Source organism: Otolemur garnettii, unplaced genomic scaffold (assembly GCF_000181295.1).
Source record: "Otolemur garnettii isolate 467f Iridium unplaced genomic scaffold, OtoGar3 scaffold00019, whole genome shotgun sequence".
NCBI lineage: Eukaryota > Metazoa > Chordata > Mammalia > Primates > Galagidae > Otolemur > Otolemur garnettii.
Genome location: NW_003852414.1, coordinates 14,055,372 through 14,079,462, shown reverse-complemented (window position 1 = coordinate 14,079,462; position 24,091 = coordinate 14,055,372). Strand labels below are relative to the sequence as shown.

General features: G+C 39.1%; 1 protein-coding gene across 1 annotated transcript in view; it reads left to right on the top strand.

The window, feature by feature from the left end:
• The window catches only part of MALRD1 (MAM and LDL receptor class A domain containing 1), a 514,668-nt gene that overhangs the window by 470,324 nt on the left and 20,253 nt on the right, over positions 1–24,091 (top strand). Inside the window, exons 37-38 of the mRNA XM_012803304.1 lie at positions 16,620–16,699; positions 16,794–16,890. Of these exons, the coding sequence (XP_012658758.1) occupies positions 16,620–16,699; positions 16,794–16,890 (177 nt within the window). The remainder of the gene's footprint in view (positions 1–16,619; positions 16,700–16,793; positions 16,891–24,091) is intronic.

Below are 24,091 nucleotides of genomic sequence, written 5' to 3'. Positions count from 1 at the left end.
GAATTTTTTTTTATTTAAAAAGAAATAAGCCCACATTTAAGTAAAAGCTTCAAGTCAGGCAGTTGCATTATATTTTAAAATTTTGTGTTTTGTATATCCTTCTGTATTGAAAAGGAATATTTGAATGTGTTTATTATAAACAATTTAAAAATTCGGAAACATATCCAGTTTAAAACCCCCATCTCAGAATTAACCAAAATCACATTTATATACTTTAAAAAGTAGTATCATACTGTTTGTATACCCTTGGAGTTCTTTTTGAATTCTTTATCATGACCATTTTTGGATTTCATTAAAAATTATCTTTAAATAATACTGTTCACTGACCATCACACATCTTTGAGTTAAGCCAAAGGCCAATTACCAAATGTCTTGGTTGATAATGAGGCCCTGATGAGGATGGATTTATTTATTCTCTTTGTAAGACGGGACAGCACTCCTCCCTCTATCCTTCATTGACTAGAGCTCTGCAAATTAAACTCACCATTGACATAAGATGGATGAACAAGACAAAAACAAACAGCAGTTTATTAAGTTTGCATACACGAGGCAGAACTCGGTGCTGAGTAACTCAAAGGGTGGTTAAAACATGGGCTTCTGTGGCATTTAACGAAGAATGATACATTTGTATAGAAGTGACAAGGCAAAAGAGAAGGACTTTGAGACTCTGGGGGAGCAAATTGTGGGGAGGAAAATATAGGTAGATAAAGGCAAGTTAGTAACATTTTGTGTAAACTCATTTTCAGTACCAGCCAGTCTCCAGAGATAAGGTCGTTCTCCCCTTCCTGACGCAGAAAGCTGGAAGAGAGAATAACTTTCAAAAGGGGAATTTACATTCTCCCCCATAGAGGGCTATAGGGTCCAGAGTTCATTCTATGTAGCTCAAAATGATCCTTATTCCAGAGTGGCACAATTAGGGTGATGTACTCAGAATCCCCTCACGTTCCTCCCCTGAAACATCACATCATCTCACACTACCAATGCAGCAGTTGCTCTGAAATTCTACCAAAACTTAGGCAAGTCCTGGTTTCAGCTTAAACTTTCACTTCTCTATGCTTTTGCTCTCCAGATCATCAATGACCACTAAGGATTTTCAATCCCGTTTTGTAGAATTCAATGGCTAATGTAAAAAATCCACTTCTTCTCTCCTTTTCCCAGATTCTTACCTTGTATGCCCTGGTTCTCCAGCTCTGTGGTCAACAAAGTTTTCCACAGCATAAACATCTTCTCGAAATGGTTTCCTTTAACTCCTTGCCATATCAGAAAGAGGCAGTCCCTTGAGGACAGTGCTTCCACTATAGCCCTCTCTGTGGAGGCTGGTTAAGCTTTCCTAAGTCAAATGGTTTGATTCAAACCAGGGAGGTTGCTGGGTACCCTCCTAATCCTTCACTGGTTCCTCTTAAACTTTTGTCTTCCTTCTTCCTTAAAAGCTTCTAGCTTCTATGAAGCATACACTATCTGACTACCCTGTGTCCTAGTGCTCATTATTCCTGATGTCCACCTTCCCACATCTATTGAATTTTAGCTTTTAGGTGTAGGTGTATTCATTTCCAGGCATGCATGAGTGTATCTTCCAAAATACTCTTGATCCTTTCAATTCTCTGACTCACCCATAATTGACTTTTCCTTTATACTTGCAGATTTCTTCATTCTTTGGGTCATGTCCTAGACATTGTCACCTTCTACAGCGATATTATTTTGATTTCATGCATCACTGTTTCTGACTAGAGTGCCCCATTTTCTAGGTAATATAATCTATTGAGTCCCTCCATTTTAAGATTTTCTATTCTTATTCACATTCCTAATCCAATTTTCATATTTTTCATCTTCCTCATCTACATTTGCTTCCATTCTTAGCAAAATTAAATTTCATGTTTATTTGTTTTTTGTTTTTCAGGTACATTATTAAAATTATATTCTCTTGGTAACATTGTCAATTCCCTTTTGCCTTTCACTCTAAATTATACTTATCAGGGAAAACTCCACTACTGAATCAGTCCAACTCCCTGTCTTTTCTGTGAATATAGTAAAGCAGCTAAGGTAGTGGAAGAAAATTATAAAAGTTGGTAGGTAGGTGGGAGAATAAGCACTTATCACCTCTCCCTTCAGACCACCGAAACAATAACACAAAAGAATAAAAGTCGTATAAATCTACAGGATCAGTGCAATGAAGAATAGATAACAAAGGACAGAAAAGGCGATAACAATTCAGAAGATAAGGTCTAGATGGAGGAGTAACTTATCTCGGTAGAAGATGAAATCTGAGCCCCTACAGAAGCAATCCATGACAGACAGGTGCATTCACTGGACAGATAAATTAGGAAGCCAAACATTGAGAGTTCTTCTGTAGCAGAATGGAACACTAAATTGGAAAAAATAATCTATTGATAGACTGTCAACAATCCATTGATTGTCAATAATCCTCTGACAGTCAATAATCCATTGATAGTCAATAATCTGTTGATAGTCAACAATCCATTAATAGACTGTTCATTCACTATCATTCACTGATAATCTGTCAATAATTCACTGATGGAACATAAGGTGTTTTTAGATATCCCAACCCAAACTTCATGCTATGAGGGCTCTCCACCTCACTGCCTCTCAATTCAAGAGATCTATTTTCTAGGGAAATTGTGCTGCAGATTTTGAACTCAGTAACAACATTTTCCCCAGAGGGTAGCCAGGAAGTGCTTCTCTGATCTTTTAGTCCATTCAGACTGCTGTAACAAAATACCACAGATTGAGTAGCTTATAAAATACAGAAATGTATTTCTCACAGTTGTTGAAGCTGGGAAGTCCAAGATCAAGTCAGCAGATTTGACTCCTGTTGAGAACATTTCCTGGCTCATACCTGGCACCTCCTCACGGTAGCCTCACATGGTGGAAGGAGCAAGGCAATCGTCTGGGTTCTCTTTCATAAGGACCACTAAGCCCATTCTTAATGGCTCCCCCATGATGATCTCATCACCTTCCAAAGACCTCACCTCTATATGCCATCAAATTGGTACTATGGATTTTAACCACTAATTTTGGGGGCTTCCAATATTCAGACCACAGCATCTAAGAATTGCTTGTTGGGAATATTCTCCTTCCCTTCTTGGCTCCCAGGACACCAGCAGTGAATCTTGTGCTTCCCCATGCCAAACTGCCATGGCCACCACAAAGTGAAAGATGTAAGTCTCCCTCAGTGAAGGCTTAAATGGCACCAGAATGAAGACCTAAAAATTTTATAATCAGGCATCCACCAAGTTCATCATCAGTGTTGCCTAAAATGTTCATCATCAGTTAACCAGTCCAGCCGATGCCAAAACCCAGGGATAATCTTTTTAGGGCTTTACTTGCAGGTGTTCCGAGAATGCCAAAAATAACCAAATGTGGAGGGAAATCCACTAATAAAAAAGACAGATACAACTACTAATAATCAACAGATTCAGGGAAAGAAATAGAACCCAGATGAAATAGAAATAATATAAGCATCTAAAGAAAAATGTGTAAGTCTATTTGATATGCTCAGAGAGTTAGAAAATATATTGTATCCCGAGTCTGTGAAGAAGAAATAACTAGAGGAAGAGGAAGGAGCTTTGGGAAATTAAAATATAATACTCAAGAAACTTAAACATTGATATAAGTGTTGTAATATCAAACTAAGCCATTCTCCTAAAAATGTACAATATAAAGATATGGGAAATATGGAGGATGGGGATAAGAAAATTTAAGAATTAGTTCAGAAAGTTTAATATCAAAATAGTACAAATTCCAGGAATTGCGAACAAAGAAAACAGAACAGGGAGAGAATGATAAATAATTCAAGAAATTTCTCCAGGTTGATGAAGGTTCCTGAGAAGTAGCATAACTGTTCACACATAAATATTCATGAATAATCAGAGAACTGCTGTAACCTAGAAGCTAGAAAATAATAGAGATAGCTGAAAGGCAATGTCTGATTTATGAGGTTACATAATTTTGAACCTGAATCCCAAAGTCAACCAAACTAAACTTTGACCACCATCATGTTATTTTTAGACAAATGGTCTTTCAAAGTTAACCTCCCAAGTTAACTCTACCCTAGCAATGAGGAAGGAAACTGGGGAAGAGGAAGATATGGGGTCTGGGACCACACCGGGCTGATTTTGGAGAGAAGTTCTTGAGGAGGAGACCTCAGAAGCATGTAGTCAAGGTTGGCACAAAGGGACAGAGAGAGGGCTTTGGTTGTCCCCTGCCAAAATTTTTATTTCATAAGTTCCCTTTTCCAAAACAAAAAGGGTGCTAGCAATTGAGCTGATATTTTAACCTGGTGGAAAATAGTATTGAGAAGTTGTGCAGAGTTTAGGAATTAACTGCAAAGCGTGGCAAACTCAGCAAATGCAAATAAACTTGATCATTAACTCCAGAAAAAAATAAACAGGAAAGTACATGGATAGTTAATCTTCATATGCTGTTAACTCAGCAATGAACAATAATGTTTATGTAGTAATATCATAAACACTAAATACAACTTTGATTATATTAAGTGGTGGCAGGAGCTTGTGAGGAGATGGTAAGAAGCTGCTGGTTCTGTAATACAAAAACATTTTTAGCAATGACAATAAAGTGAGAGTTAAATCAAAGAACCCCTCTTGTGTATATTACGGATAACAAAACGGAGGTCACACTAGAAGAAACAGTTAAAGAAATTGAAGTTGCTTGTCTTTGGAACTTAAGGCCTCTAGTGCAACTTGAATTTTTGAAAAAGATGCATAAAATACCTGAATGGAAATATAAACATAGTGAAAAGCCCCCCCACTGCACACAGAGTTAGAACCTCAAACAGGCATGTGGCACCACTGTCCCCGTCCCCCATACTTCCCATCTCTTTATATTGTACATTTTTAGGAGAATGGCTTGGTTTGATATTACAAATGAACTACAGGTTTCTAGCTTGAGGGCTCTCTGAGAATTAAAAGTCATTCCAAATGATGCTTTCTCCCATCCCCCTCAATCTGCCCACCCTACAGCACTATCTCTGCTAATTACTTACTCTTAATTTTTTGGAGGAGATTCATTATGAAAGAACTAGGTCATTTTATTTTATTATTTTATTTTACTTTGCTTTATTTTATTTTATATGTGTATTTTTTTTTTTGAGACAGAGTCTTAACTCTCTCACCCTGAGTAGAGTGTTGTGACGTCATCATAGCTCACAGCAACCTCACTTTCTTGGGCTCAAGTGATCCTCTTGCCTCAGCCTCCTCAGTAGCTGCAGCTACAGGCACCTGCCATAATGCCTGGCTAATTTTTCTATTTTTAGTAGAGACGAGAGCCAGAACTCAAGCAATCCACTTGCCTCAACATCTCAGAGTGCTAGAATTACAGGTGTGAGCCACTGCGCCTGGCCTCCCAAGTTATTTGTAGCACCCAAGCCATAAAGTAGCCTTCACCATTTGTCCTCTTCCCAATTTTCTCCCAAGACTTTTCCCTCACAGTTTCTGGAATCCATTCCTTTTCCTCTTCTTTGGAATTTCGTCTATTCCATTGCTGCCTCTATCAGAGCCCAGCCTCTCTACTAAATGGTCTACTTAATTATCAACAAACGTACTCTTATATCTCCAACCTTAAAATAAGAGCTAGACAATCCTCTCTTGTACCCACTTATATTCCATCTCATGACAAAACTTCTTGAAAGAGTTGTTCACATTCACTGTCTGAAATCCGTCCTTTAGTAACTGCCACTGCAACCTCTCTGGTTTCATCATCAATATAGTTGCACAAGTTTTTGCTATTGTTTTTCCCCATAGAGACACATCCTCCCCTCCATGAAATATAAACCCCATGAGGTCAAAGACTCCTTTTGCACAGCTACCTCAAACTGCAGGAGGAGCACCAAGCCCTTAACCAATATTTTTGAACAAAGGAGTCAAATCTAACATCTTTATTTCAAAACAACGCAATAATTTTTTACAGATGTTTTAGCATAAGGAGTGTGGCCATATGCTACAAAACAGACAATATGACAGTTCCTTGAACAAATATTTTTAAGTCTAAGCTTTCAAAAATCCTTTTATTTCGTATAAAATGTGATATGAATAAAATGCAGGCATAGATGTTATTACTTTGTACCAACCTGTGTTTGTAGAATGCTATATATGTAAATAACAGCATGCTACAAAAACAGCTAAATATTTAGCCCTGTCAGCTCAACCAGTACATGCTGCATGTCTGTGTATTCTCCACAAATTATATTTGTTTCTTGGCAAAGGTGATAGAGTACACAGGAAATAATTAAAAGTCTATACTTTTTTAATTTAAGAAGAAATGCCTGGTGCTCTGTAGATGGGATGGGGCAAAATCACCTGCTATCAGGATTTATTGTTACTGAAGTTATCAAACCTAAAAGCAAGATAATTTTCATTTATTTTATTTTATATCATTTCTTGCTCTGACTTTATTTTTCCACCAAGTTTTCTCTCACCCTATCCGCCCAGAGTATCCTTAGGCCAAGTGGTAAATGACCTGTTGTTCTTAAAATTTATGAGCTTTTTACAACAGGAAATAGCTCCAGCAGAATCATTTTTCTTCCACTGCTAGCCACATCATCCTTGGCGGATCCCTGCAATTCCATCTCTGCACCCCCTCCAGCTGGCCTCTGTAGTCCCATCTTCCCTAGAATGAAAGGTGATCATTCTTCATTTTGCCCAAGGGGGTGAGGTTTTAAGAGATCTGGAGTAATCGAACAACAAAGACATATGATCAATATAATTCCTCTGAACTAGAGGTATTACGTATACCAAGGGTGCCAAAATAATGTAGACACATTTTTTTTTTATATAATCTCACTCTTGCCCAGGCTAGAGTGCCATGGTGTCAGCCTAGCTCACAGCAACCTCAGTCTCCTAGGTTAAAAAGATCCTCCTGCCTTAGCCTCCCCCCACCACACCTGGATAATTTTTCTATTTTTAATAGATGCCAGTTCTTGGTCTTAATCAGGGTGATGTCAAACTCCAGAGCTCAAAGAATCCTTCTCAGCCTCCCAGACTGCTAGGATTATAGGTGTACCTATAATCACCGTACCTAGCCCGCAATACACATTTTAAGAATGAAAAAACAACAAAAAAAACTGTCCTAATTTATAATGTATACCAATAATATTTCTTACCTTACATATTGTATTTTATATCTCTAATAATTGCAGAAGTCAAGTGTGATTTTAGTGTTAAAATTTTGATACAGATTTTTCTTTTCTCACTGTGTGTATATATATAAACAGTATTACTGTGTCAGTAATTACAGTATATATATACAGTATATATATATTTTTTACCGTATATATATTTTTCTTTTCTCACTGTGTGTATATATATAAACAGTATTACTGTGTCAGTAATTACAGTATATATATACAGTATATATATTTTTTACCGTATATATATTTTTCTTTTCTCAATGTGTGTATATATATAAACAGTATTACCGTGTCCTCTTTAGCCTCCTTAACTGGAGATTCTTTTACTGTATTATTTTGGGATTTTCCAAATCATTAAGATCGATCTATGATTTTGCCTGTGATCAATGCAGCAGAGATGGAAAACCGTATGAAACCTATTAGAGGACCTTCATTGTTTTATGCAAAGAGTACACATAACCTGGGAATTATCTTTTCTTCAAAAATTTGAGAAAGTCCCCCACTGTATTGATCAAGTCCGGAACATATCTTAGGAGAGTCTTCAATGCTAACAAAATAGTTTTGATTATTACTCAAGGATTATTTACTCATGAAGAGCTTAAGACAATGGCTCGGTGTAGTGATTCAAGGTAGAAATATTACCGGAGGTGTCGTCTGTCGATAACACGGGACAAGAGATTTTCTACTGCCTTTTTCCTTCTCTCCCACGAGGCTCTCTGCTTCTTATACAGATTGATTTGCTTTCTCCTTATGGATTAAAACCTCATACTGAAGGAAGAAGCAGTTTTTACCAAATACCAGAGCACAACACCCTCTCGTATTCAGATTGCAGTCATTTACTTAGGATTTTGGCCTCCATAATGACACGGTGCTTAGGTTTGCTTCAGTCCATAAACTTTTTGAGTTTCTCTTATCAGGCAAATATTGGTTTATTTGTTTTCTGAAGCAGCACTTATATCATGGGAATTGCCTTTTCTTGAAACTTTAAAAGAACGAAATAGCAGAATATCATAGATTGAAGCACGTGTTACGCCTTTTTCAATATCATACAGATCATTGATCTACTCTGGATTTTGAAATCCTATGTTATTATATGACTTATATTATCTCTGAAGTCAGTCATTCAGGGTTTCAGATTTCTATTTTTGTGGTTTAATATAAAACAGAGGTGTTTGTATATACACATAATAGATAAATATTATCTCACTAGCATATTCTAAGTGTATAAACATATATACACTCTATGCGCATGTGTATATATATCTGTGCATGTGTGCGTGTGTGCATGACCTTTGGGTAGTGACCAATGCAATGAAGGAAGTCAGGGTGAGCCAATATTAGGAAGGGATGGGGAGCAGATGATGGCAGTGGTGTAAGGCTTCTCTGAGAGGAGATAATTTGACCTAAGATCACAATTCTATGAGTGTGCAAGATATTCCAGGGTTTGCGTGGGGGCCATTGATCATGGTAAACAGCAAACATTAAGTCCCTAAGGTAAGAGTGAGCTTATGTTTCAGAAGCAACATGACCTGTCTCAGGGACCAGAAAGCTATGATGCCTAGGACCTAGAGCAAGGCCTAGCAAATAGAAGGTGCTCGATAATTACTCATGAACTAAAGAGTTCAGAGTTTATACTTTTTCCCTCTATTGAATGGAAAGCTATTGGAGGATGGGTCTCCAGTACTGTAAGACTCTTATTACCAAAAAGTCAAAGCGGGTCTCACAGCCTTGCCTTTGTAGATACTGTGATGGTGGAAATCCCTTCTACATCCCAGCAATCCATTGCTCATCCTTTCTAATACTCTTCAATTCCATGGTGGTGTGTTTGTGTGTTTTCATGTATATTTCAATATGCCAGAGAGGAAACAGGTCTTATGCAACCAAGAATATATGTTGTAAAGGAAAATATTCTTTCCAACTTCATGTGAAGAGAGAAGAAAAATTTCAAAAACCTATTTCTTTCTAGGACTGCACTTTGCAGCCAAAATATAACGCCGTCACTCTCTTCATCTTGAAGCCAGACTAGAGTCCGTTGACGTACAGTCCATTTTCGGTCGCCCAGATTGTGAGTTACTTAGTTTCCTTGTTATTTCACCTTTTTTTTTTTTTTTTTTTTTTCCCTCCTTCAATTTCTGGGACATATTACTTCATAGCAGCTGGGAAAAAAGGCAGAAGAAATATCTCACAACACCAACTTCAGGAGTTTTTTTTTTTTTTTTTTAAATAAGTTTTGTTAGTATCAGTTCAGCTACCACATCACACCACTAACCTGTTGGCACAAAGGGGAAACAGAAGACATTTTGTCTTTGGTCCTCCTTAAGCAATTGAAGTTATTTCTACTGTGCTATAATAATTAGGAATAAAGTAGGAATGTGCTTCCTACATTTGCAATTCTGTGCAGCTGGACTGCTAAGTCAACTGGAAATTGCAGTGAAAAACCACACAGGAGCATGGGATTTGAAGATGTGCATTTTCAACTTACTATCTCTTAAGCACAAGATCTGATATTATGTGAAACTTCTTTTTATGAAGAACTGGAATAAATACACTAAATATTTTGCTAATGTTCATATGGTACAATGACAAGGAGGCCAGAGGTCCTGGATTCCTATTTAACAAAGCCGTTGCTCTCTGAGCTTCAATTTTCTTTGCAAACTGGGAATAATAACATTTAATCTTTAAGGGGATGTTCTAAGGCTCTTAATGTGTGGCCCCCAGACCAGCAAAGGAAGCCTCATCTGAGAAATTGTTAGACATGAAATTCTTGGGCTACCCCAGCCCTAATGGATCAGACACTCTAGGGAGTGGCTGATATATCTGTGCTTTAAGCAACCTTTTATGTGATTCTGATGTATTCCAATAATTAAATGAGATAATATGTGTACACCGCCCCCCCCCAAAAAAAAGTGCTCTGGTAACTGTAACACATTATCCAAGAAAGATGACAAATGTTTTTAGCAAACATCTATGCACAGGGCTGTGCTCATTGGCACATGCATGAGCGAACAGGTATAGACTCCATCTTCAAGAATTTATGGTCTGGAAAGATTTGTAAGAAAACTGATGAGGATGATAAGGAGCACTGTGAGGTTAAGTGCTGTCTTAAGACTTTGCAGGGTACCATGGGACCAAAGATGGTATATCTAAGTCGAGCAAAGGCACAAAGGGAAAACTTCCAGAGGTGAGTGGTAATTGTTCCAGATTGTTCTTTGTCCTTAAGGGAAAGGTGAGTTAGCCAGACGGGTAAGAAGTGAAGCCATCTTCCAGCCAGGGAAAGTAGATGTTGCAGAAAGCTCTAGAAATATGAAAGAGTTTGTCTCTTGGGTGGAAGGACTTTGAATCAGTGTCAAGGACTTGGGAGCTAAAGGAGAACTGAGATCAAGCTAGTTGTATCAGCAAGAGGCAGGCCAGTATCAGAAGAGGCCCCTGCGTAAGGCCACCCCATCCTGACAAGATTCCGAGCTAGGGCAAAGTGGAAAGCCTTGAAGATTTTCTTTTGTTTTTTAGCTTAATTTTTATTCCATCATAACTGTATACATTTAGGGGGTGCCGTGCAATGATTTGATATATAATGTAGAGTGCTTAAATCAAACTGATTATGTTAGTCATCACTCTTTCAGCTATAGCTGAGTCTAATTGTATTTTATTTTTCTCTTTCTCTTCTTCATGTAAAGAAAACAGGTTGCGATGCATGCAGAGAGCGGGATGTTTATCTTTCTCTTTCAGAGGAGCCCTTCCCTAGTACTTGTAAATATTATAAAACCTGCCACAGCTAGTTAGACATGGAAGAAATTAGTATCCGCATTATAACTCACATTACATATCAAATTATCACATTGTACTCAGTATATGTATAGAGTTATGATTTAATTAGGGAACTTACACCATGTGACTTCAGTCTAGAGGCAGGAAATGCAGTGAGGGCCTGTTAGAGCAATGAGGGTCTTTAACCACCTGACAGCACCAGGGAGGATAGGAGGAAATAGCTTTGAGATATTTACGAGGTGACACTGGTGAGACTGTCCAGACCGAGATAAGCATAGGAGTGGATATGAGAATTTGGACTTTTTAAACATAAAATTCTTCTCTCTTTCTGATGCTTGGAATGTCGTGTCTCCAAATGGGCTTAGGAACCTTTGTAGTTGTATCTTTGTTTAAGGTAACACCATCAAATGCATTCTCCCTGTCACGGCAGATTGGTGAAAAGTACTAGGTCGGGTTATCTAGTTGACATTGCTAATGTGATCTCAATCTGAATATGCAAATACCAATAGTTTTATATAACAACCACATCTCTGCCTTGGCCCTTAATTTATTTTGCTTTAGAATTACTAGGGTGATTATAAAGAAATAGAACATAATTTTATTAGTTTAGACTTACTAGAACAATTCAAGTCATTTAAAGAGACCAAAGTAAACCTCAGTTAGTACTCACCCAATTCGTCCCTGAACGCAGGTCTGGAAGACATGTGGCTCCTCTCTTGTTTTCCCTGGCAAACGGGCTGGGCAGGTACGTGAATGACGCCAAGGATGGGAGGAGACTTCTCTTCCAGGAGTTAGCGAGTAATGAACGGGCGTCACCGAGCACACTCAGAAATAAGTTCCTTCAGTAGCTCCTCGGTTATAACCTACGAATAGCAAAAGACCTGTTAGAATCTAGGAAGGATTAAGGTGTTGGCCATAGCTGAAAGAATCTAAGTGTATTTTATTTTTCCCTTTCTCTCCTTCATGTTAAGGAAACAGACTTCTATGCAGTAAGGGAGCGGAATGTTTATCTTTCTCTTTCAGATGAGCCCTTCCTAATACTTGTAAATATTACAAAACCTGCCCGAGCTAATTAGACATGGAAGAAATTAGTCCAAACATGTTAATCACCAGTACTCAGTGTGGAATTTCAGTGCTTTGTGGCTCAGAGATTATGTAGTGGCTCCTTCTGCTTTCTCGGTTTTCTGTTACAATAAATTCACCAGTGACAATAAGGCTGGCTCGTTAAGGGCTTACCTCAATTTCCCCTCTTCACTTCCGCTGCTAGAGGATCAGCGTGTGACCCTGAAAACAAGGTGTAGAAGCTGAAACTTTTAGATCAAGTTGGAGTACAGGGTTCCCCCATTCAAGGCTGGACAGGGGACCCTAGTTTTCCTAGGCCTGGGGAATTTCATGAAGGGAACACCCTGATCTTTTGCCCCCAGCTGGAAGGATTGCATTCATTCATTCATCAATACGCTCATTAATGACACATCTGGCTAAATGTAATTCTCAAGACATTATACCCCTAAACAGAGGACCCATGCAGAGACTTCCCACTTGGGTCTTCCCCTCTGCCAGAAGCTCTGGTACTTTTTATTCCTCTATACTTTTTTCTCTCTAACAAATCCTATCTTACCACGGACCTGTGGTCCATGGGTTCATTCTTTGAATCACTGAGATTTTGGAGACTGAAGAAAGAAATTCTGGTCACATTGGGGCAGAGTGCCCTTCCCCCACGCCTCAGAGCACCCCAGGGTGAGAGGAAGGGTTGAAGAGGCCGACACTGAGCCTCTTTAACACCTGCTGAGTGTGCCCCTCACAGTAGCTCCTTTCCTGTTACTTTTCTGATATTAGCAGATAGAATTATGTCACTTTGATTTATGATATGATATAAATGCTCTTTGACCAAATCAATCTATCAATCAACTGTTTATGCAGATATTGGAAGGAAAACTTCCTGCTACGACTCCATTCTTTTTTTTTTTGAGACAGTCTCACTATGTTGCCCTCAGTAGAGTGCTGTGGCATCAGAGCTCACAGCAACCTCAAACTCTTGGGCTCAAGCAACTCTCTCGCCTCAGCCTCCCAAGTAGCTGGGACTACAGGCGCCTGCTACAACACTGGCTAATTTTTGGTTGTAGTTGTCATTGTTGTTTAGCTGGCCCAGTTGGATTCGCGCTCACCAGCCTTGGTGTATGTGGCTGGCACCCTAACTGCTGAGCTAAAGGTGCCAAACCATTCTGAACAAATTTTTCTGTCATTTTTATTGGTAAATTTCCTGTTTCTGTTTTTCTTTTTAAACATGGTATCTATACCTGTTTTCTGTAAAATTAAGACAAGATTTTTTCAGTCTAGTTAAACTCTCTGAGGAACTGTCAAAAGAAAAGGAAACTCAATACTCTGTTTATTCACCATCAGTTATAGATAGATAGATACATACATAGACAGACAGACAGAGAGTAGATAGAAAATACGCTGACAGACAGGGGAGGGAATGAGAAAGGGGGGAGGGAAGGAGAGAAGGAATTAGGGAAGCAAGGAAGGAAAGAAGCGAAGGAGAGAAGAGGGAGGGAGGGAGGGAGGGAGGAGAGGATTCATACTGCTTCTTCATGTACTTTGGCTTTCCCCTAAACTATATGAATTTTTTAAACTGGTATTCCAAGATATTTTCCATTGAAATTTATCTGAATAGGCATATTCAAATAAGTACTGTTTATCCAAGATGAAGGTTCCTGTAGCCATGATGCCAGGAAAAGCAGCACTTTCACAATCTAACAGAGCTCCATAATAAACCCAGAATGAAGACGTGTTGGTGTGTATTTTAGTCCACACCAACATGTGCAAGTGTGAAAGACTGACAGGCTTCAAATGGGGGCTGCTAAGGAATGCTTCCTTTTTTTTTTTTTTTTCCTACAAATGGTGGAAAATTTTCTTTTTCTTTTATTGAGTGGTAACTATATACATTAATGCACTTCTGGGGTACAGTGTGGGGTTTTCACACACAATCCGAAACACTTCCATCAAACTGGTTAACATAGCCTTCATGTCATTTTCTTAGTTATTGTTTTAAAATGTTCACATTCTGCTCTTACAAAGATTCACTTGTACCCTCATAAGATAAACCTCAGAAGTGATCCGTCCAATCCCCCTCCCTCCAACCATTCCCCCCCTCCTCTCTCCCTCAGGAATGCTTCTTAAGAGGGAGTTAGAATACAAACCAATCACTCTCCTAATCTTCAGTAATTCTATGAAGGTCATTGTGAAGGTGTTGAGGCAGACCGTGTTCTGGTCCATTATTTCACTTCCAAGAAATAACAGTCGGTGAACAGCGGCATCCGTTCTGATTCACCTGTGCAGGTTTCACCTTGCTGGGCTGAGTGGTGCCACTGGGAGGGCTTCATCTGTTGCATCCCTGCTGCAGCTGGTTGGCGTCTGCTGTGGAGCTGGGAAGAGAGCGCTATTTGAAGGATGATATCCTATGACTTCAAAAGTGGGTTAAAGGAATCTCAGCATCTCGAGTGTTTCCAGTAGGGACCTTACTCCTCCCTTGTGTGATTTTTCAGTGGCTTCAAGAATTTAGAAGAGGCTGAACTTCAATGCCAGGCAGGGAGAGGAGTGGGTGTCAAGTGCCTGGCCACCACAGCAACTGAGGGAAACATCTCTACTGTGGAAAAAATGGTTCTCAGAAACAATTGAGTGACATTTAAGGACGTTGAAGTGGCACCACAGATTGGATCACTGGCAGTGTCCACAATGTCCAGAACCTGCACGGTCGATTATCTTCAAGTCAGGAAAGTTTTATCCCAATGGTGCATCGTACTTTGACAGATGAGTAAAAGCGCATCCGTGTTGAATGGTGGAAAGAAGTGCTGGTCAGATTCAATGGAGGGAAGTCTAGACAGATTGCTACCGTCATTACTGGTGATGACCTGTGGACTTACCAGTCTGGTCCAGAGGATGAGCTTTAGTTGACTTTAGTGTGAGCTCTAGTGTGCTTTTTCTTCTTCCTGATGAAAATTCAGCAACAAAACTAAAGTGGCCCAGAGGTGACAGAAAGAAAATGGTGGCAACTTTCTTCTCCAAAAGTGGTCACATCACAACCGTTTCTCTGGAAGAAAAAAGGACTGTCACTCAACAGTGTATCTACCAGAAGTTTTGGAGAAACTTCAAGAATAGCAGCCAATGATAGGATTGTGGGGGACCTTCTTGTACTATGACAGTAGTGCACAGCCAACATTACCATTCAGTTTCTGGAGTCCACAGAGGTTAAACTTATGACTCATCTCTCCTACAATCCTGACCTGACCCCATAGGATTATTTCCTATTCCCTACAGTAAAATAATCACATGTGCAGATGAAGGTTCTGCAGCCCGAAAAAAGCTGTTCACACCTCCAAAAGGGAGCTTATGGCATTTGAAGAAAATGAATAGAAAGAGTGTTTTCAAAAATTGTTCAAAGAATGCAAAAGTGCACAGAGGGTAGTGGTTTTTCTGAGATGATACCATAATCAAAATGATTTTACATTTCTTAATCTTTGCGTATCTCAAAATTTTGTGGTATCCCTTGTAATTTATTGTCATTTGAATTTCAGAAACACTAAATCAATCATGTTATCTTCGATGTCTGTGTTTCAAACATATTTACTAAGAAAAAGAAGGCAGTCTAGTAGGCCTCTTTGAACCTCTAAACTTTTTATATTTAAAGAAGCTGATTGATTGGTTTTGTGAAAGAATTGACTTTGAGCGTACAGATTTTCAAATTTAAAGGAGAGACTGAGAGAAAATCCAATAAGTGTGTTCTAAAGCAGCTTTGCTTTTAAAATATGGCTGTTAAACATACATAGTACAAGGCTAGTTTTTAAATCCTTTTTTCTGTTTTTTTTGTAGCATGTACCATGAACTTAGCAGGAAATTCAGCCAAGACCATCATAATTTATTGCCTGTTAATTCTGATATTCAAGTGTATGCATATAAACTTTAAACCCACCCATGCACGTGCAAACACAGAAAAATTCCAGTATGTTTCCTGCTTAGAAATAAACTTCATCTTCCTTAGAAGCATGAGTACTCGTTAATACTGAAGTTTCTGAAACTCTTCATACCAAAGTCTCAAGCTTCTTTATGTATATCTCTCGATAAAACAAAGCTAATGAAATCCTAGTAGGGGTCAGAGATTGTACTAGGACATCCAATGAGATTATTAATCTGATTCCAAAACTAAGAACTTTGAAAGATCACCCCCTTTGTCACAAGAAACAAATGCGTCCTCTCGTTTATATTCATGTTAATCCCTTGTTTGGATGTGCTCTATTGGTTATTTGAAAGAACTTAAATCTCTTCACTATTGAAAAATGTGCCAGCTTCTTGGTCCAAAACAAATGATGAATAGAGTAAAGTGATATTGAACACTAGTGAAAAATGAGTCAATTTTTGAAAATTGGAAAGGAGGATATAGAAACCACATCCCCACTTTATAAAATCAAGAGGGGGATAAATATTGACAAAACACCATCTTACCCAATAATGTGAAGTAATAAAATTTGATTTTGTTTTTGTTTTGGCTTGACATTTTTGCTTTCTTATCAAAGTTACCCATGTGCCTGGTATCTCATTGTTTCATTGACATTCATCATTTTATCCTATGACAGTTCTGCTCAAATATATTTGCACTTCTTTTTCCCCCCAATATTCCATTTTGTCTCTTTTGCAGATGTGAGCAAGGATGGGCAGGAAATCGATGCCATATCAGGGCTAATCCTTCTGCTACCGACATGAAGCACACTCAGAATAGTAGGTGGCATTATTCCTAAACAAATGCCATGGTTCTGTAGTCTCTTACAATTTTTATTGTATATTTACCTTTTTCATTGGTTTAAAATTCCAGATATATGGACTCTCCTGGGTATTGGATTAGCATTCCTGATGACTCATATCACATTTGCAGTCTTGTGTTTTCTTGCAAACAGAAAAGTGCCAACAAGGTAAGTCGTCACAGCTATAGTTGCTGAATAAAATATAATAGTTGCTGAACAATTTTCTGTACCATTTCATTTGCTGTATTTTTCTTTCAGCTCATATTACATACAGGGAACCTTTAATGTTCCCCTATATTGTGAGTTTGTTTTTCTAGACAGAAGGTAGGAGCTACCTAATAATCAATCACTCTTTGGCATAGATTATGTCAGGATCCTTTTGGAGGGAACCAAAAAAGAGAGAATATAACATTCTACATGGACTATAAAAAGGTGAGAGTCTGGATATAATATGTCTGGGGAAGGTGGCAGAACCCACAAAAGAAATCCTTTCTTGGCTGGTGCTGAAAGGCTGTGCTCTAAGCACAGTGTTTTAATCCAAGACTCTCAGGTGCTGAGCAGTGCACAAGACAGAGGCCAAGAGCTCCCGCACCTGCTCATTCATAACTCACAGGACCTCAGGATCCAAAGCAGTGTTTTCAACCTTTTTTTAAATCCCTTGGCACACTTGAACCTGTAGTTAAACTTCCACGGCACACTTAAGTTATGTTGATCGAAAAAAAAGTTAAAATAGGAATATACTTACTGGGCTTTGAACTGCTTTCAAAAATAATTTAATGGATCTTTAAAATTTTTCAAGGCACACCTAAGATCCGTTCATGGCACACTGGTTGAAAATCACTGCTCTGTAGCATCAGATAGGGTTCTGGAAGCTTCCTACTCATCACCTCTCTTCCCACCACCAGTATCACTTCCAGGTCACCCTCTAAGTGATTCATTTTTTCACTAACTCAGCCATGATATGGAGGGGTTCATGGTAACACTAAAGAAAATTTTAAGAAATGAAAAAGAGGTGTCATCTCTCGTACACTTGAGGGGTTAGAAATGCAGGTGTGCCACAACATTGATGTGTCTCAAAGCAATGAACAAGTCTCGATTTTCCTGAGTGTCAACTTGTATGTCCTGCCTGGTGAACTCTTCTGAGATCTCCAGTTTGCATTCATGTTAATAAGCAGATGCCTATTTTGATATCATGAATCAAGGCAAAGTTATTATAGAAATATGGTGTTCATTAGAAAAAAAATAAGAAAATTACACTTTTAATCCATTACTATTAAGAAGATCTTACTCATATATTATTTCTTTAATCATGTTTTACATGCCTAAAATAAGCCATACAACATGAATGCAAACATGGGCGAGAAGCAATCTAGACTGTAAGGAGTTTGGAATCTAGAGGAAGAAACAGACACATAATCCCCTAAGTGAAATACCAATTGTGTGCTAGAATACACATGTGTTAGTAGGATTTTACAGACAAATGGAAACAATAGGAGATTGAGAAAAAGAAAGAGAAGGAAAAAAGAGAAGGGACTGATGTAAGGAATTGTCTTATGAGATCATGGGGGCTGAAACTTGAAATATATAAGGCAGGCTGGTGAACAGGAAATCTAAGTATGTTGAGTAAACCAGCAAGCTGGAAACCGAGGCAGAGATTTTTATATTACAGTCTTGAGGAAGAATTTCTTTTTTGTAGGAAAATTTTAGTCTGCCCCTGAGACTCAACCACATTTTAGGGAGCAACCTGCTTTACTTAAAGGCAACTGATTGTAAATGTTAATTACATCTCAAAATGCCTTCACAGCAATATCTAGGCTAGTGGTTGGCCAAACACCTGGGCTCCTTAGCCTAGCGAGATGACACATAGACTTAATTATCACTTAGAACAGTGACCTCAACACCCTTTCTACAGCACTTACTACATAGTGCCATGACTTAGAATTTCCATATTCGTCAGCCCTTTCTTTACATCCCCATGATCTAGCATTGTATTCATAATTTGCGCCCAATACATGCTGGTTGAAGATTATCTGTACTTTACTGAGGATCAGCTATACTTTTCAGAATCACTGAAAACTTTGTTTACATCCAGCTATACTTTTCAGAATCATTGAAAACTTTGTTTACATCCATCGATTACATTACATAAAGAAGTTGCATGCTATACTTCAAAACAAAATTATTTTGCATGAAATCATTGAAGCTCTAAAGTCAGTTAAAAGGTTTGGCTGAGAGATGGCGGGATGAAAAATAACAGTGGATCACTTCGAAAATTGAAAATTTCCAATTGAAAAATTTGCCAAAGCCTTGAGATACACAGAACTGAAAGTAAGCAGGAAATCGTTACTCTCTCCAAGTTAGCCTTAACCTTAAGATTTGTTCATTGGATTTTGTAAAATCTGTAACATAAAAGGCCCTTCCGTGCCTTACAAGAATTTTTTTTATTAAATTTTTAAAACCATAAGATGGAAGACTGTATGCTCAGACAATGCTAAGCAAAGGAACAGCCTCTGACAGTTGTTCTTAGAGATTTGATTTCCTGGATTTTGTTATGTAATCCATGACCCTCATGTTAGCTACACAACACCTGATATATTAGTGAGGACCCCTAAATTACAGGAGAAAGAAAGCAACTTAAATGGGCTTGATTAAAAGAAAGTATTTATTATAAAGACACAGGCTGTCTCTTGGAGTTCAAGGGTTGGAATGATTGAGTCTGGCCTCAGGAAGACTTGACCCAGTGAAATTCTTCATACATGTATACTTTTCATATGGGCTTCATTTTTGTTGGTCTGTTTGTGATTGTATTTTGGCAGATAAATGTTCTATCTTCCCTGTCCATTTAACAAAATGATGTTGCCTAGTGGATGAATATATATGGAGCAGGATCCACAGCACACACATGGCTTTAGGGAGTCCATAGAAAGCACTGTAGTGGTGAGAATGGCCAGAAAAGTAGGTCATTATGAAAGGTCTCTGCAAGGTACAATGACACCGTCCTTGTGGTCTAAAATACTCTAGATTCTTCTTCAAGGTCCTTTAGAAGAAGCAATAAATATGGCAGCTTAGAAGAGTTTGTTTATAGTAAGAGAAAGTGGATTTGACAATCAAATCTGTAAGTCAAGATTAAAAGGTACAAATAAAAAGTGAGCCATTTGTTCTTACTTTAACTGCAGCTAGATTGTACTCATTGCTTTTTTATTTTAGACAGTTGTCACCTTTGCCTGGGGGGAAAACTTGCGAAAAATGTTACTACCCTACACTGGAGAACATACTCTTGAAGCATTATGCTAATTCAGTAAATAAACTCATAAAAGGAAGAAACATATTTTATTTAGTTACGATGAGATATAAGATATTTCTGTATGAAAAATTATTTGAAAAATTTAGATCTGTGAATTTTCTAAATAATTTCACAGAATTGTAAGTCAGCTCAGGCTTGTACAGTAAGATACCAAGGACTGGGTGGTGGAAACAACAGATATGTATGCCTTACGGTTCTAGAGGCCGAGAAGTCTAAGATTAAGGTGCCAGCAGACTGAGTTTCTAGTGAGATCCCTATTTCTGGTTTGCAGATGGCTACTTTATCACTGTGTTCTCCCTCTTGGCAATAAAAAAGGAAGGTCTAGTGTCCCTTCCTTGTCTTATAAGGGGACTAATCCTGTCATGGGGACTCCACCCTCATGGCTTCCTGGGAGTCTAATGAATTCCAAAGGCCTTACCTAATACCATCACTTCAACATACAAATCGTTGTATGGAGGGGGGACCACAAATATTGCGTTCATCACAGTGAGTGCAACAGTAGATAATTGAGCAAGAAATTAAAAGATACGAATGCGATCTTAAGCAAATCTCAAAATTCTATTTCTACAAATATTTATTAAGAGTCTTCTTAATAAAGCCACCAGTTAAGGTGGATCACACCTGTAATCCTAGCACTCTGGGTGCCTGAGGTGGGTGGATTGCCTGAGCTCAGGAGTTTGAGACTAGCCGCCAGGTGTTGTGGTGGGCACCTGTAGTCCCAGCTACTCAGGAGGCTGAGGCAAGAGAGTAGCTTGTGCCCAAGAGTTTGAGGTTGCTTTGAGCTATGATGCCACGGCACTCTACCCAGGATGACAAAGTGAGACTCTGTCTCAAAAAAAAAGTTTCCTTTGCACTAGTCTTGAGAAGGTACAAAGATATATCAAACAATACCCCTGTTTTCTGACTCATATTCAGTTATAGCATAGGTTTGACTCTGATATGTGTAACCATAGAAATGTAAACCTTGGAGCAAGAGTAAGACCCCATCTCTACTAAAAATAGAAAAACTAGCTAGGCATCGTGATGGGTGATAGCATAGGTTTGACTCTGATAAGTGTAACCATAGAAATGTAAACCTTGGAGCGAGAGTAAGACCCCATCTCTACTAAAAATAGAAAAACTAGCTAGGCATCGTGATGGGTGCCTGTAGTCTCAGCTACTCAGGAGGCTGAGGATCACTTGAGCCTAAGAGTCTGAGGTTACTGCGAGCTATGTTGATGCTTTGGCACTCTACCTAGGGTGACAGAGTAAAACTATGTCTCAGGAAACAAAAACAAAAGTAAACAAAATTACCATGGAGCATGGGGCATAAAAGAGAAGAAAGAAATAATCAATAGAGTGATGGTTGTTTTTATTTCTTCTAAGAAAAGAAAGGTGACTTGGGTCCCAAATCCTCAACTAGCTGCTTATATCCTGATGCTACAGATCATTGCTGGAGTTTCTTTAGCTCCCAAATGAGGAATCTGTTTCTATAATATTATATTGGCTTTACCAGACCCCTTTTCACCGCAGACACTTAGTATACTAATGTGGATCTTTGAAGGCAGCAGTTTAGCTGCTATTCAAGTTTGACATCCCTAGATTGTCCTAAACTGGGTCTGGCAATGAATATTTATCCTTAGCAAAGAAACAAAATTTTGCTTACTTTATGCCTCAAGGCTCACAGCTGTTTTTGCAGCTAGTGACACTAGTGAGGCTTCCCTGGTCCCAGAAATAAATACTTGGCCTTAGCAAGCTGGAATTCCACTGGCATAGCAACCAAGGCCCCTCATAATGCTTGCAAAGCCTTTGCTCTCTCCACATGTCCACGTGTGCGTTCTCCCACAAGAGATACAGCTGTTTTCACAGTGTGAGATCCATAAGCCTAAAGCCCAAATCCCAGTCCCCTGTGCATATATTGGCTATGCTCTGACACTCCTGCTAAATGTTAACTTTGAGCAAGTGGAAGAACATTAAGAATAAGCTTTTGAAATCTTAGCCTTAAAAATAAGGTTAAGGTCATGGATGTGATTTCTCTGGCTTCCCCCCTCCTCCTCTTCCTCTTTTTTTTTTTTTTTTAATGTCTTTTCTATTTTAAAGAGAAGCATACACAGCCTACTCCCTGATTTTTCCCTTAGTTTTTTCCACCCTTGTTTTCTTGTTCTGCAAAGGGAGGGGGGCTCAGAGGAGGTCTCAAAGGAAAAGAGAGCATTTTTTCCAAGCCCATCATGTTTTTTACTTCTTTCATAAAACATTCTACTCCCTACCCCTTTCCTGGAGATTTCATGAAGTGAGAGTTCCTTCTTTGGAGTGAAATGAGAGGTATTCAGGGCCAGCCTTGATATATTACATGAAAGTGATCCATCTGAGGATCCAGTGATTCAGATGGATACGTGAAGAGGGCGATATAGAGGAGACAGCATCTGAAAGGAGATCTGAAGGATGAAGAAGAGGGGAGAACACAAGCCAAGGGAGTTCAGGAGAATAAAAGAAAAGGTAGAAACTCAGAGCTTCAAAAGTGGTCCACATAGCTATGGCGTGTGTGGAAAGAGAAACAAGTCGATTGCACTGAGAAGAGTATGTTGTAGCCAGGTTGTTAAAGGCTTTGAATGTTAGCTAAAGAAATTTCAGTATATATTAGAAGAAGGAGGGGGAGAAGAGGAAGAAGAGGAGGAAGAAGGGGCGGAAGAAGAGGAGGAGGAGGGGGAAGAAGGAGAAGGAGGATAAGGAAGAGGAGAGGAGGGGAAGGAGGAAGAATAGAGGATAAGTGTCTTCTGTGTGTCTTCCTGGACCCATCCTCCACGCATTCTCCATCAAACAGGATGCAGGAGGATAGCAGTTGGATCTAGAAGATGAACTTCATGGATTGTATTAATGGGCTCCCTCATCATCTGACTTTACATTGTGTTGAGACACACTGGAGCACCTTGAGAGGGAAAACTGGGTATTCAGAACCCTGGCTGCTCCTTTGCGTCCGAATCCCAGCTTCCACTTACAGGGATCGGTCCACCAGTAGTTCCTGCACCTACTACTGCTGCCTTCTGCTTGTAGAGGTCAAGGGAAAATTCCCATTTGACCTCTGAAATTTCACTGAAAAATCAACTGACAAAGGGCAGATGAATTGGAGAAAAGATACACAAATGTATTTAGTGTGTATACATGGGAATGGGAGCCTTTGGAATTAAGACCCAGTGATACAGGGGAAGTTGACCATTCTTGAGCCTAGGTTCAGTGAAGTATGGACAGTATGGACAAAAAGGGTATGATCTACTGCCCATAGACTTAGTGGGGACGTTAGGCAAGGCCTGTCTGAATAGATTGTTCCTGTCTTCTCTGTGCTGCTTCCTTCTTAACAGATATGGAGCAAGACCCTCTCTAGAATGAGGGGCCTATGACCTACAGTTGAACAACATAGAACAACATAGGTCAGATAATTTTTTCATGGCCAGTTTTTTTGTTTGTTTGTTTGTTTAGATAGAGTTTCACTATATTGCCCTCAGTAGAGTGCCTGGGCTCAAATGATCCTCTTCTCTCAGCCTCCCAAGCTGCTGGGATTACGGGTGCCTGCCACAACACCTGGCTAGTTCTTATAGATGGAGATCTCACTCTTGCTCAGTCTGGTCTCAAACTCTTGACCTCCAGCAGTCTACCTGTCTTGACCTCCTCCTCACAGATTACAGGCGTGAGCCACCACATCTGCTCTGCCCAGTTTTTGTACAAAACAGTAGAAAAGAATTAGAGTACTATTTTTAGGTGTTAAGGCTGGTGTTGGGGAAAGGGGGTTCCGGTTTCTATGACCCACCTTGAGGAAGCAGGATTCTAATTTCTAGGGCTAATCCTAGAGAATGGAATGAAAGACAAGAGGGCAAGAGACGGTCAGAGGGAAACTTCTGCTTCTGAAGCTGCTTCCAAGGCTTTCATTTCAGGGTCTTATTTTCTGAGCCCTGACATCCTACTTCCAATAGCCCTTTTTCCTGCTTCTTCCTCCTTCCTGATGGTCTTGGCCCCCTACACCATACACCCTTGCAGTTTCTCTGCTCTAGCCCTATTTTTGCATCTAACATTCCTCCAATTTTCCCCTGGGGC